Source organism: Salvelinus alpinus, chromosome 11 (genome assembly GCF_045679555.1).
Source record: "Salvelinus alpinus chromosome 11, SLU_Salpinus.1, whole genome shotgun sequence".
Lineage (NCBI taxonomy): Eukaryota > Metazoa > Chordata > Actinopteri > Salmoniformes > Salmonidae > Salvelinus > Salvelinus alpinus.
Genome location: NC_092096.1, coordinates 7,137,010 through 7,152,474, shown reverse-complemented (window position 1 = coordinate 7,152,474; position 15,465 = coordinate 7,137,010). Strand labels below are relative to the sequence as shown.

The following is a 15,465-nucleotide window of genomic DNA, read 5'->3' as shown; positions in this document are numbered from 1 at the left end:
GACATTCCTGCAGTCAGCTTGCCAATTCCATTCTCCCTCAAAACTTGAGACATCTGTGACATTGTGTTGTTTGACAAAACTTCACATTTTAGAGTGGCCTTTTATTGCCCCCAACACAAGGTGCACCTGTGTAATGATCATGCTGTTTAATCAGCTTCCTGATATGCCACACCTGTCAGGTGGATCAGTTATCTTGGCAAAGGAGAAACGCTCCCTAACAGGAATGTAAACAAAATTGTACACAACATTTTTGAGAAATACGTTTTCTGTGCTTATGGAACATTTCTGGGATCTTTTATTTCAGCTCATAAAACATGGAGACCAACACTTTTACACATTGCGTTTATATTTTAGTTCAGTGTAGATGACTCGTCCCTGAACTGTCTGGTTTTCAGAGAGAGACTGAGGGCTCAAATATGACCACATTTTATTTAAAGCTTTTAGTCTGCGGGGAAACAAGTGCTCTACAAAACGTCTTCATAGTGAATGGTGGAAGATAGAACCGGCCACCTCAATGCCCCCGAGGCACCCCTACAGATCTGCTATCTTTAAATGTGACCGGTTTCTCACGGGAAAACTTCTAGAAGTTTGCATTTCCTGCTGTGCAACAACAGAGAGATCAAATGAAGAACGCAGATCGGTATGATCTGACCGCATCACTTACTAATAAACACACACAGGAGAACATGAGCTATTAAAAGCTGATTCTGGGTCAGAGATAGGGTTTATATAAAACACCTGGATGATGTTTAGGGGATAATAAGCAGACTGGATGGGCGTTAGTGTTTATAGACCGAACAACACCAGTTATCTGTGACTTATAGCACTCAGGTGCCTTATTTAAGGTAGGCTGAATCAATCAGTCTTCAACATCTCTGTTTTATTTAAGCTTCTCTGTGAGGTGGTCATACTGCTACACCACCACTAGAGGTCACTGGTCAGGGAGGTTCATATGAACCCTCTTCTGATGTCAGCCGGCCGGTTCCCAGTAGGTCTCAGCCCCCTTCGTCCAATCAGCCCTCCTGCTGTGGGATCGTGACCTGGCAGCGGACCGATCGGGTCGTAGCGGGGGCGGGGCAGAATGCCACCGGGGATGCCGGGTCTCTGGTCGTATTCCCCACCGATGATGCCAGGCGGGTAGAAGGGGAAGGGGTTGTTGGGGAGGGGGTGGAGGGGGTAGAGGGGTGGGGGGGCAGGGTGGTAACGGGGCGTGTGGCGGGGGTAACTGGCTGCCTCTCTCCTCCACTTGTACTTCTTCTTGTAGAGCTGAAATTAAAACGATACCAGAGAGTTAGACAGTGGCTGAGTCCTAAATGGTACCTGAGAGTTAGACAGTGGCTGAGTCCTAAATGGTACCAGAGAGTTAGACAGTGGCTGAGTCCTAAACGATACCAGAGAGTTAGACAGTGGCTGAGTCCTAAACGGTACCAGAGAGTTAGACAGTGGCTGAGTCCTAAACGGTACCAGAGAGTTAGACAGTGGCTGAGTCCTAAATGGTACCAGAGAGTTAGACAGTGGCTGAGTCCTAAATGGTACCAGAGAGTTAGACAGTGGCTGAGTCCTAAACGGTACCAGAGAGTTAGACAGTGGCTGGGTCCTAAATGGTACCAGAGAGTTAGACAGTGGCTGAGTCCTAAACGGTACCAGAGTTAGACAGTGGCTGAGTCCTAAACGGTACCAGAGAGTTAGACAGTGGCTGAGTCCTAAACGGTACCAGAGAGTTAGACAGTGGCTGAGTCCTAAACGGTACCAGAGAGTTAGACAGTGGCTGAGTCCTAAACGGTACCAGAGTTAGACTGTGGCTGAGTCCTAAACGGTACCAGAGAGTTAGACAGTGGCTTGAGTCTCAAATGGAACCCTATTCCCTATATAGTGCACTACTTTAGACCAGAGCCCTATTCCCTATATAGTGCACTACTTTAGACCAGAGCCCTATTCCCTATATAGTGCACTACTTTAGACCAGAGCCCTATTCCCTATATAGTGCACTACTTTAGACCAGAGCCCTATTCCCTATATAGTACACTACTTTAGACCAGAGCCCTATTCCCTATATAGTACACTACTATAGACCAGAGCCCTATTCCCTATATAGTGCACTACTATAGACCAGAGCTCTATTCCCTATATAGTGCACTACTGTTGACCAGAGCTCTATTCCCTATATAGTGCACTACTATAGACCAGAGCCCTATTCCCTATATAGTGCACTACATTTGACCAGAGCCCATAGTGAGTAGGGGGCAACTTGAGAAGCACCAGTGATTACAGCAGCATGTCATTTCATAACTTGTCAGATTGTAGCTGGGGTTTTATTAACGTCAGATTGTAACTGGGGTTTTATTAACGTCAGATTGTAGCTGGGGTTTTATTAACGTCAGATTGTAGCTGGGGTTTTATTAACGTCAGATTGTAGCTGGGGTTTTATTAACGTCAGATTGTAACTGGGGTTTTATTAACGTCAGATTGTAGCTGGGGTTTTATTAACGTCAGATTGTAGCTGGGGTTTTATTAACGTCAGATTGTAGCTGGGGTTTTATTAACGTCAGATTGTAGCTGGGGTTTTATTAACGTCAGATTGTAGCTGGGGTTTTATTAACGTCAGATTGTAGCTGGGGTTTTATTAACGTCAGATTGTAGCTGGGGTTTTATTAACGTCAGATTGTAGCTGGGGTTTTATTAACGTCAGATTGTAGCTGGGGTTTTATTAACGTCAGATTGTAGCTGGGGTTTTATTAACGTCAGATTGTAGCTGGGGTTTTATTAACGTCAGATTGTAGCTGGGGTTTTATTAACGTCAGATTGTAGCTGGGGTTTTATTAACGTCAGATTGTAGCTGGGGTTTTATTAACGTCAGATTGTAGGTGGGGTTTTATTAACGCCAGATTGTAGCCGGGGTTTTATTAACGTCAGATTGTAGCCGGGGTTTTATTAACGTCAGATTGTAGCTGGGGTTTTATTAACGTCAGATTGTAGCCGGGGTTTCAGTCACGTCAGATTGTAGCCGGGGTTTCAGTCACGTCAGATTGTAGCTGGGGTTTCAGTCACGTCAGATTGTAGCCGGGGTTTCACCGACGTCAGATTGTAGCCGGGGTTTCACCGACGTCAGATTGTAGCTGGGGTTTTATTAACGTCAGATTGTAGCTGGGGTTTTATTAACGTCAGATTGTAGCTGGGGTTTTATTAACGTCAGATTGTAGCTGGGATTTTATTAACGTCAGATTGTAGCTGGGGTTTTATTAACGTCAGATTGTAGCTGGGGTTTTATTAACGTCAGATTGTAGCTGGGGTTTTATTAACGTCAGATTGTAGCTGGGGTTTTACTGACGTCAGATTGTAGCTGGGGTTTTATTGACGTCAGATTGTAGCTGGGGTTTTACTGACGTCAGATTGTAGCTGGGGGTTTTTTGGGGTTTTACTGACGTCAGATTGTAGCTGGGGTTTTATTGACGTCAGATTGTAGCTGGGGTTTTACTGACGTCAGATTGTAGCTGGGGGTTTTTTAACGTCAGATTGTAGCTGGGGTTTTATTAACGTCAGATTGTAGCTGGGGTTTTATTAACGTCAGATTGTAGCTGGGGTTTTATTAACGTCAGATTGTAGCTGGGGTTTTATTAACGTCAGATTGTAGCTGGGGTTTCAGTGACGTCAGATTGTAGTTTTATTGATATCTAAAAACAGTCACTAATGAATAGAGACTTACTGTGGGCTGATACCAGTGATGATGAGCAACAGCATAAATACAGCTGAGACAAACCCTTTAAACCGGGGCTGGACAAAGTGCAGAGTCAATATATAGAATACTGGGACGTGACTCACCTCTCTCCACCGAGTGTCTCTGGCTCTGCTGTGGTCTTGGCAGTCTGCAACAGTCAAATAACAAATCACACAATATACACTCAATAACTAACATGTCTTTAATACAGGCATCGACACGTCTCAGGAGGACAGTCCTAGCTCTGACATGTAGAATCTAACATGTCTTTAATACAGACACGTCTCAGGAGGACAGTCCTAGTTCTGACATGTAGAATCTAACATGTCTTTAATACAGACACGTCTCAGGAGGACAGTCCTAGTTCTGACATGTAGAATCTAACATGTCTTTAATACAGACACGTCTCAGGAGGACAGTCCTAGTTCTGACATGTAGAATCAGACTGTCTGTCTGCACCCTGAGGAGAGGAACAGTAACCTTTAAAGTAGACAGGCCAGAGACCTCCAGATAGGCCAGAGACAGGCCAGAGACAGGCCAGAGGCCTCCAGTCTTTTATGTGTTTATAAATATATCCGTGTGTGTGTGGGTTAGTCCTACCCCTGAAGTCTCTGCGGTAGAGGTGTCTCCACAGGGCCGGGTCTGCGGTGGTCTGGTGGAGGTGTCTGTTGACTGAGGAGAGGGCCAGGAGAGAGGAGACATCCAGCAGTCTCAGCACCCTCAGTAACAGCTCTGGAGGAAGGACTGGCAGGCCAAACACTGCTGGCAGGGCCATGGCTGTTATACCACCACCAGACACCAGGGGGAGACAGGGAGTCACAATACAGAGAGACAGATAGTTACAACACTGCTGGCAGGGCCATGGCTGTTATACCCCCACCAGACACCAGGGGGAGACAGGGAGTCACAATACAGAGAGATAGATAGTTACAACACTGCTGGCAGGGCCATGGCTGTTATACCACCACCAGACACCAGGGGGAGACAGGGAGTCACAATACAGAGAGATATATAGTTATACCCCCACCTTACACCAGGGGGAGACAGGGAGTCACAATACAGAGAGATAGATAGTTACAACACTGCTGGCAGGGCCATGGCTGTTATACCAGCACCAGACACCAGGGGGAGACATGGAGTCACAATACAGAGAGATAGATAGTTACAACACTGCTGGCTGTTATACCACCACCAGACACCAGGGGGAGACAGGGAGTAATGGATTTAACACATTTGTCGTTAACATTTGCTATTCAATAATTTTAAATGATTGCAGTGAGATCTGAGACCAATGTCATATTTCCAGATATTTCCTTCTTAATAACAGTACTATATATCTACATCCCAGTACTATGTATTTAATAACAGTACTACATATCTACATCCCAGTACTATATATTTAATAACAGTACTACATATCTACATCCCAGTACTATATATTTAATAACAGTACTACATATCTACATCCCAGTACTATGTATTTAATAACAGTACTACATATCTACATCCCAGTATTACATATCTACATCCCAGTACTATATATTTAATAACAGTACTATAGATCTACATCCCAGTACTATGTATTTAATAACAGTACTATACATCTACATCCCAGTACTATTTATTTATTAATAACAGTACTATATATCTACATCCCAGTACTATGTATTTAATAACAGTACTATATATCTACATCCCAGTACTATGTATTTAATAACAGTACTATATATCTACATCCCAGTACTATGTATTTAATAACAGTACTATATATCTACATCCCAGTACTATGTATTTAATAACAGTACTATATATCTACATCCCAGTACTATTTATTTAATAACAGTACTACATATCTAAATCCCAGTACTATATATTTAATAACAGTACTATATATCTACATCCCAGTACTATATATTTAATAACAGTACTACATATCTACATCCCAGTACTATATATTTAATAACAGTACTACATATCTACATCCCAGTACTATGTATTTAATAACAGTACTATAGATCTACATCCCAGTACTATGTATTTAATAACAGTACTATACATCTACATCCCAGTACTATTTATTTATTAATAACAGTACTATATATCTACATCCCAGTACTATGTATTTAATAACAGTACTATATATCTACATCCCCGTACTATTTATTTAATAACAGTACTATATATCTACATCCCAGTACTATGTATTTAATAACAGTACTATATATCTACATCCCAGTACTATTTATTTAATAACAGTACTACATATCTAAATCCCAGTACTATATATTTAATAACAGTACTATATATCTACATCCCAGTACTATATATTTAATAACAGTACTACATATCTACATCCCAGTACTATATATTTAATAACAGTACTACATATCTACATCCCAGTACTATGTATTTAATAACAGTACTACATATCTACATCCCAGTACTATGTATTTAATAACAGTACTATATATCTACATCCCAGTACTATGTATTTAATAACAGTACTATATATCTACATCCCAGTATTACATATCTACATCCCAGTACTATATATTTAATAACAGTACTATAGATCTACATCCCAGTACTATGTATTTAATAACAGTACTATATATCTACATCCCAGTACTATTTATTTATTAATAACAGTACTATATATCTACATCCCAGTACTATGTATTTAATAACAGTACTATATATCTACATCCCAGTACTATTTATTTATTAATAACAGTACTATATATCTACATCCCAGTACTATGTATTTAATAACAGTACTATATATCTACATCCCAGTACTATTTATTTAATAACAGTACTATATATATCTACATCCCAGTACTATGTATTTAATAACAGTACTATATATCTACATCCCAGTACTATTTATTTAATAATAGTACTACATATCTACATCCCAGTACTATTTATTTAATAACAGTACTATATATCTACATCCCAGTACTATGTATTTAATAATAGTACTATATATCTACATCCCAGTACTATTTATTTAATAACAGTACTATATATTTAATAACAGTACTATATATCTACATCCCAGTACTATATATTTAATAACAGTACTACATATCTACATCCCAGTACCTTCTCTGGCTGAAGCTATCAGAGGATACACCAGCTGGTCTTTGAAGACCCGGGACAACTTCCTCAGCTCTGTGTAGACGGCCGCTGCGCTGTCACCTGTGGATCAACAGACAGAACAGACGCTGTCACCTGTGGATCAACAGACAGAACAGACGCTGTCACCTGTGGATCAACAGACAGAACAGACGCTGTCACCTGTGGATCAACAGACAGAACAGACACTGTCACCTGTGGATCAACCGACAGAACAGACACCTGTGGATCAACAGACAGAACAGACGCTGTCACCTGTGGATCAACAGACAGAACAGACGCTGTCACCTGTGGATCAACAGACAGAACAGACGCTGTCACCTGTGGATCAACAGACAGAACAGACGCTGTCGCCTGTGGATCAACAGACAGAACAGACGCTGTCACCTGTGGATCAACAGACAGAACAGACGCTGTCACCTGTGGATCAACAGACAGAACAGACGCTGTCACCTGTGGATCAACAGACAGAACAGACGCTGTCACCTGTGGATCAACAGACAGAACAGACGCTGTCACCTGTGGATCAACAGACAGAACAGACGCTGTCACCTGTGGATCAACAGACAGAACAGACGCTGTCACCTGTGGATCAACAGACAGAACAGACGCTGTCACCTGTGGATCAACAGACAGAACAGACGCTGTCACCTGTGGATCAACAGACAGAACAGACGCTGTCACCTGTGGATCAACAGACAGAACAGACGCTGTCACCTGTGGATCAACAGACAGAACAGACGCTGTCACCTGTGGATCAACAGACAGAACAGACGCTGTCACCTGTGGATCAACAGACAGAACAGACGCTGTCACCTGTGGATCAACAGACAGAACAGACACTGTCACCTGTGGATCAACAGACAGAACAGACACACACTCACCTGTCCACTGGTCGGTCACATAGGTGGAGGGTTTCAGTGACAGTTTCCTCACTGTCTCCACCTGCTGGTTCGTCTTCAGGGTGGCTGCAGAGGGGAGCAATATACCGATCAATCAGGGGGGGGACCAATGAGATCAATAATGATAAGCAGAGCTGGGTCAAACATATAGCTACACTGAGACTGCCTTCCAGAGGGCCGGGCCCCCTATAGATCCCTATGGTCCTTCCAGAGGGCCCCCTATAGGGCCCTACGGTCCATCCAGAGGGCCCCCTATAGATCCCTATGGTCCTTCCAGAGGGCCGGGCCCCCTATTGATCCCTACGGTCCAACCAGAGGGCCCCCTATAGATCCCTATGGTCCTTCCAGAGGGCCCCCTATTGAGCCCTACGGTCCTTCCAGAGGGCCCCCTATAGAGCCCTATGGTCCTTCCAGAGGGCCCCCTATAGATCCCTATGGTCCTTCCAGAGGGCCCCCTATAGATCCCTATGGTCCATCCAGAGGGCCCCCTATAGATCCCTATAGTCCTTCCAGAGGGCCCCCTATAGATCCCTATGGTCCTTCCAGAGGGCCCCCTATAGAGCCCTACGGTCCTTCCAGAGGGCCCCCTATAGATCCCTATGGTCCTTCCAGAGGGCCGGGCCCCCTATAGATCCCTATGGTCCAACCAGAGGGCCCCCTATAGATCCCTATGGTCCTTCCAGAGGGCCCCCTATAGATCCCTACGGTCCTTCCAGAGGGCCCCCTATAGATCCCTATGGTCCAACCAGAGGGCCCCCTATAGAGCCCTACGGTCCTTCCAGAGGGCCCCCTATAGAGCCCTATGGTCCAACCAGAGGGCCCCCTATAGATCCCTATGGTCCAACCAGCGGGCCCCCTATAGAGCCCTACGGTCCTTCCAGAGGGCCCCCTATAGATCCCTACGGTCCTTCCAGAGGGCCCCCTATAGATCCCTACGGTCCTTCCAGAGGGCCCCCTATTGAGCCCTACGGTCCTTCCAGAGTGCCCCCTATAGATCCCTACGGTCCTTCCAGAGGGCCCCCTATTGATCCCTACGGTCCTTCCAGAGGGCCCCCTATAGATCCCTACGGTCCTTCCAGAGGGCCGGGCCCCCTATAGATCCCTACGGTCCTTCCAGAGGGCCGGGCCCCCTATAGATCCCTACGGTCCTTCCAGAGGGCCCCCTATTGAGCCCTACGGTCCTTCCAGAGGGCCCCCTATTGAGCCCTACGGTCCTTCCAGATGGCCCCCTATTGAGCCCTATGGTCCTTCCAGAGGGCCCCCTATAGATCCCTATGGTCCTTCCAGAGGGCCCCCTATTGAGCCCTACGGTCCTTCCAGAGGGCCCCCTATTGAGCCCTACGGTCCTTCCAGAGGGCCCCCTATTGAGCCCTACGGTCCTTCCAGAGGGCCCCCTATTGAGCCCTACGGTCCTTCCAGAGGGCCCCCTATTGAGCCCTATGGTCCAACCAGAGGGCCCCCTATTGAGCCCTACGGTCCTTCCAGAGGGCCCCCTATTGAGCCCTATGGTCCAACCAGAGGGCCCCCTATTGAGCCCTATGGTCCAACCAGCGGGCCCCCTATAGAGCCCTACGGTCCTTCCAGAGGGCCCCCTATTGAGCCCTATGGTCCAACCAGAGGGCCCCCTATTGAGCCCTATGGTCCAACCAGAGGGCCCCCTATTGAGCCCTATGGTCCAACCAGAGGGCCCCCTATTGAGCCCTATGGTCCAACCAGAGGGCCCCCTATTGAGCCCTATGGTCCAACCAGAGGGCCCCCTATTGAGCCCTATGGTCCTTCCAGAGGGCCCCCTATAGATCCCTATGGTCCAACCAGAGGGCCCCCTATTGAGCCCTATGGTCCTTCCAGAGGGCCCCCTATTGAGCCCTATGGTCCAACCAGAGGGCCCCCTATAGAGCCCTACGGTCCTTCCAGAGTGCCCCCTATAGAGCCCTACGGTCCTTCCAGAGGGCCCCCTATAGAGCCCTACGGTCCTTCCAGAGTGCCCCCTATAGGGCCCTATGGTCCTTCCAGAGTGCCCCCTATAGATCCCTACGGTCCTTCCAGAGGGCCCCCTATAGAGCCCTATGGTCCTTCCAGAGGGCCCCCTATAGATCCCTATGGTCCTTCTAGAGGGCCCCCTATAGATCCCTATGGTCCTTCCAGAGGGCCCCCTATAGATCCCTACGGTCCTTCCAGAGGGCCCCCTATAGATCCCTACGGTCCTTCCAGATGGCCCCCTATAGATCCCTATGGTCCTTCCAGAGGGCCCCCTATAGATCCCTATGGTCCTTCCAGAGGGCCCCCTATAGATCCCTATGGTCCTTCCAGAGGGCCCCCTATAGATCCCTATGGTCCTTCCAGAGGGCCCCCTATAGAGCCCTATGGTCCTTCCAGAGGGCCCCCTATAGATCCCTATGGTCCTTCCAGAGGGCCCCCTATAGATCCCTATGGTCCTTCCAGAGGGCCCCCTATAGATCCCTATGGTCCTTCCAGAGGGCCCCCTATAGAGCCCTATGGTCCTTCCAGAGGGCCCCCTATAGATCCCTATGGTCCTTCCAGAGGGCCCCCTATAGATCCCTATGGTCCTTCCAGAGGGCCCCCTATAGAGCCCTATGGTCCTTCCAGAGGGCCCCCTATAGAGCCCTACGGTCCTTCCAGAGTGCCCCCTATAGGGCCCTATGGTCCTTCCAGAGGGCCCCCTATAGATCCCTATGGTCCTTCCAGAGGGCCCCCTATAGAGCCCTATGGTCCTTCCAGATGGCCCCCTATAGAGCCCTATGGTCCTTCCAGAGGGCCCCCTATAGAGCCCTATGGTCCTTCCAGAGGCCCCCCTATAGAGCCCTACGGTCCTTGGTCAGAAGTAATAAACCATATAGGGAAGAGGACACCATTTGGGCCCCAGCCCCAGCTTTGAGAAACAGTGAGACTGACCGTTGATAACCAGAACGGGTCCCATGGGAACAGCTAGGACCATGGCCAGGCTGTCGTCACAGAGAGGATGAGCATACTGCAGTCTGTACAGCCCTCCTGGGGCCCTCCACCCAGCTGGCATCTCACCAGGACGCCCCTCAGAGCCCTACACACACACACACACACACACACACACACACACACACACACACACACACACACACACACACACACACACACACACACACAATTTAGGGATTATGAACCTGGTCAACAGTAGTGCACTATTTAGGGAACAGGGTAACATTTGGGATCCTAGCGTCCTCTCTCCTCGCCTCCTTCTCAAACCCATTGGATGAGAAAGCCAGAGGTCCCTCCCACCTGACCTTCTCCTCCAAACCCATTGGATGAGAAAGCCAGAGGTCCCTCCCACCTGACCTTCTCCTCCAAACCCATTGGATGAGAAAGCCAGAGGTCCCTCCCTCCTGACCTTCTCCTCCAATGGGGTTTTGAGGAGGAAGCAGAGAGGATGCGAGGAGTATTCAATGGAGATTCTCCCCCCAGTCTCCTGTAGAGCCTTACCTGACACAGGAAGCCGGTCTCTACCATCAGGAGGTGTACTGCCACCATCAGGGCATCACAGGTACTGCTGCTCTGAGCCTGGTGGTAGAGAACCTCCAGGGAATGGGGGACCTTCCCTCCTTCTGCCTCCCCACACAGCATGGGCTCCCACACCCACCGACCTGCCTCTCCTTCCTGCTCCTCCTCTCTGACCACTTCCTGTTGAGTCTCCGCCCCCTTGCTGGTGGTGCTGGCCTGGATCAACAACACAAATCACCATGGTGACCATCTGGTACTGAGATGAACGTCAACAGCAGTGTCCTATTAGAGTTGAACAAAACTCACAGTGCTATTGAATTACGGCAAAATCATATGATTTACACATTTTATACACACACACACACACAAATAATTCAGACCCCTTGACTTTTTCCACATTTTGATATGTTACCGCCTTATTCTAAAATGGATTAAATCATTTATACCCCCTCAATCTACACACAATACCCCATAATGACAAAACAAAAACAGGTTAAGACTAAAAAAATATATAAAAAAATATCACATGTACATAAGTATTCAGACCCGTAATTCAGTACTTTGTTGAAGCACCTTTGGCAGCGATTACAGCCTTGAGTCTTCTTGGGTATGACGCTACAATCTTGGCACTCCTGTAGCTCTGCCAGGTTGGATGGGGAGTGTTGCTGCACAGCTATTTTCAAGTCTCCAGAGATATTCGATCAGGTTCAAGTCCAGGCTCTGGCTGGGCCACTCAAGCACATTCAGAGATTTGTCCCGAAGCCACTCCTGCGTTGTCCTGGCTGTGTGCTTAGGGTCGTTGTCCCGTTGGAAGGTGAACCTTCGCACAAGTCTGATGTCTTGAGCGCTCTGGAGCAGGTTTTCATCAAGGATCTCTCTGTACTTCGCTCTGTTCATCTTTCCCTTGATCCTGACTAGTCTCCCAGTCCATGCTGCTGAAAAACATCCCCACAGCATGCCACCACCATGCTTCACCATAGGGATGCTGCCAGGTTTCCTCCAGACGTGACGCTTGGCATTCAGGCCAAGAGTTCAATCTTGGTTTCATCAGACCAGAGAATCTTGTTTCTCATGGTCTGAGAGTCTTTAGGTGCCTTTTGGCAAACTCCAAGCGGGCTGTCATGTGCATTTTACTGAGGAGTGGCTTCCCTCTGGCCACTCTACCATAAATGCTTGATTGAGATGGTTGTCCTTCTGGAAGGTTCTCCAATTGCCAGAGGAACTCTGGAGCTCTGTCAGTGACCATCAGGTTCTTAGTCACCTCCTTGACCAAGGCCCTTCTCCCCCGATTGCTCAGTTTGGCCAGGCGGACAGCTCTAGGAAGAGTCTTGGTGCTTCCTTTTAAAAAATGGAGGCCACCGTGTTCTTGGGAACCTTCAATGCTGCAGACATTTTTTGGTACCCTTCCCCAGATCTGTGCCTCGACACAATCCTGTCTCGGAGCTCTACGGACAATTCCTTCAACCTCATGGCTTGGTTTTTGCTCTCACATCCACTGTCAACTGTGGGACCTTATATAGACAGGTGTGTGCCTTTCCAAGTCATGTCCAATCAATTTAATTTATGACAGGTGGATCTAAAATCAAATTATAGAAACATCTCAAGGATGATCAATGGAAACAGGATAAACCTGAGCTCAATTCCCAAATCTCATAGCAAAGGGTCTGAATACTTATGTAAATAAGGTATCTGTTTTTTGTTTTTTTATACATTTGCAGCCTGTTTTCACGTTGTCATTATGGGGTATTGTGTTGTCATTATGGGGTATTGTGATGTCATTATGGGGTATTGTGATGTCATTACGGGGTATTGTGATGTCATTATGGGGTAGTGTGATGTCATTATGGGGTAGTGTGATGTCATTACGGGGTAGTGTGATGTCATTATGGGGTAGTGTGATGTCATTATGGGGTATTGGGATGTCATTATGGGGTATTGTGATGTCATTATGGGGTATTGTGATGTCATTACGGGGTATTGTGATGTCATTATGGGGTATTGTGATGTCATTACGGGGTATTGTGTGTAGATTGAAGAGGAAAAAAATTATTGAATCAATTTTAGAATAAGGCTGTAACTTAACAAAATGTGGAAGAAGTCAAGGGGTCTGAATAATTGTATTGTAATATACTACTCCTATATATATATACACTACTGTAATATAATATACTACTGGTGTTAGGAGTTGAAGGCTCACCTCACTGGAGCGTTTGGCTGGTGGGTGTACAGCTTGGTACAGCCCAGTACTACTACTACTACTACTGCTGTTGCTGGATGCCTGGCGGGCTGAGGCGGCAAAGGCAGCGGAGGGAGCAGGGGAGCCTGAGGGCACAGCATGGCGGGCTGAGGGAGCAGGGGAGCCTGAGGGCACAGCATGGCGGGCTGAGGGAGCAGGGCCAGCGCAGGGGGTAGAGGAGGGCACAGCCACAGATGGAGGCAAGATGACACAGACCAGGTCCCCAGTGACGATGCCACAGGAGGACAAAGTCTGACCAGAGTCAGATAGAACATCTGCGCCGTTCAGGGACAAGGTGAACTCTGTGTCTGGGCTGTGGGGGACAGAGGAGAGTTAGGATCTGAGCCGTTCAGGGACAAGGTGAACTCTGTGTCTGGGCTGTGGGGGACAGAGGAGAGTTAGGATCTGAGCCGTTCAGGGACAAGGTGAACTCTGTGTCTGGGCTGTGGGGGACAGAGGAGAGTTAGGATCTGAGCCGTTCAGGGACAAGGTGAACTCTGTGTCTGGGCTGTGGGGGACAGAGGAGAGTTAGGATCCGGTCAAGTCCAAACAAAGTTTAATAAACCATACAACTATGAACAATGACTGCTTTGAACAACTTAAACAATACATTTAAAAAGATCACATTTACTGACAAACTTCAGATGCACAGTTTGGTGACAGAATTACGGTAAAATCTCCCTCAGTTTTATTCTGTTAGCAAACTTAGTTTCTGCCCAGTTCTTCCTCTAAATGTGTTTTCGTGAAATGTTCAGTGGCCATGTTTAAAAGTAGTCCTTGGTTTGGTAAACTCCTTGTGCATAGAGTTGTATGGTTTGGTAAACTCCTTGTGCATAGAGTTGTATGGTTTGGTAAATTCCTTGTGCATAGAGTTGTATGGTTTGGTAAACTCCTTGTGCATAGAGTTGTATGGTTTGGTAAACTCCTTGTGCATAGAGTTGTATGGTTTGGTAAACTCCTTGTGCATAGAGTTGTATGGTTTGGTAAACTCCTTGTGCATAAGGAGTTTACCAACTCTATGCACAAGGAGTTTACCAAACCAAACCAAAAACTCCTTGTGCATAGAGTTGTATGGTTTGGTAAACTCCTTGTGCATAGAGTTGTATGGTTTGGTAAACTCCTTGTGCATAGAGTTGTATGGTTTGGTAAACTCCTTGTGCATAGAGTTGTATGGTTTGGTAAACTCCTTGTGCATAGAGTTGTATGGTTTGGTAAACTCCTTGTGCATAGAGTTGTATGGTTTGGTAAACTCCTTGTGCATAGAGTTGTATGGTTTGGTAAACTCCTTGTGCATAGAGTTGTATGGTTTGGTAAACTCCTTGTGCATAGAGTTGTATGGTTTGGTAAACTCCTTGTGCATAGAGTTGTATGGTTTGGTAAACTCCTTGTGCATAGAGTTGTATGGTTTGGTAAACTCCTTGTGCATAGAGTTGTATGGTTTGGTAAACTCCTTGTGCATAGAGTTGTATGGTTTGGTAAACTCCTTGTGCATAGAGTTGTATGGTTTGGTAAACTCCTTGTGCATAGAGTTGTATGGTTTGGTAAACTCCTTGTGCATAGAGTTGTATGGTTTGGTAAACTCCTTGTGCATAGAGTTGTATGGTTTGGTAAACTCCTTGTGCATAGAGTTGTATGGTTTGGTAAACTCCTTGTGCATAGAGTTGTATGGTTTGGTAAACTCCTTGTGCATAGAGTTGTATGGTTTGGTAAACTCCTTGTGCATAGAGTTGTATGGTTTGGTAAACTCCTTGTGCATAGAGTTGTATGGTTTGGTAAACTCCTTGTGCATAGAGTTGTATGGTTTGGTAAACTCCTTGTGCATAGAGTTGTATGGTTTGGTAAACTCCTTGTGCATAGAGTTGTATGGTTTGGTAAACTCCTTGTGCATAGAGTTGTATGGTTTGGTAAACTCCTTGTGCATAGAGTTGTATGGTTTGGTAAACTCCTTGTGCATAGAGTTGTATGGTTTGGTAAACTCC

The 15,465-nt window shown here is 46.5% G+C and overlaps 1 protein-coding gene across 1 annotated transcript in view; it reads right to left on the bottom strand.

Annotated features, from left to right (window-relative positions):
• Positions 1-262: 262 nt before the first annotated feature.
• The window catches only part of fbxo7 (F-box protein 7), a 22,311-nt gene continuing 7,108 nt past the window's right edge, over positions 263-15,465 (bottom strand). Inside the window, exons 3-10 of the mRNA XM_071331620.1 lie at positions 13,448-13,799; positions 11,233-11,466; positions 10,672-10,816; positions 7,741-7,824; positions 6,824-6,919; positions 4,316-4,492; positions 3,820-3,863; positions 263-1,266 (exon numbers count right to left, since the gene is read on the bottom strand). Coding sequence (XP_071187721.1) covers positions 949-1,266; positions 3,820-3,863; positions 4,316-4,492; positions 6,824-6,919; positions 7,741-7,824; positions 10,672-10,816; positions 11,233-11,466; positions 13,448-13,799 — 1,450 coding nt within the window. The 3' untranslated portion in view covers positions 263-948. The remainder of the gene's footprint in view (positions 1,267-3,819; positions 3,864-4,315; positions 4,493-6,823; positions 6,920-7,740; positions 7,825-10,671; positions 10,817-11,232; positions 11,467-13,447; positions 13,800-15,465) is intronic.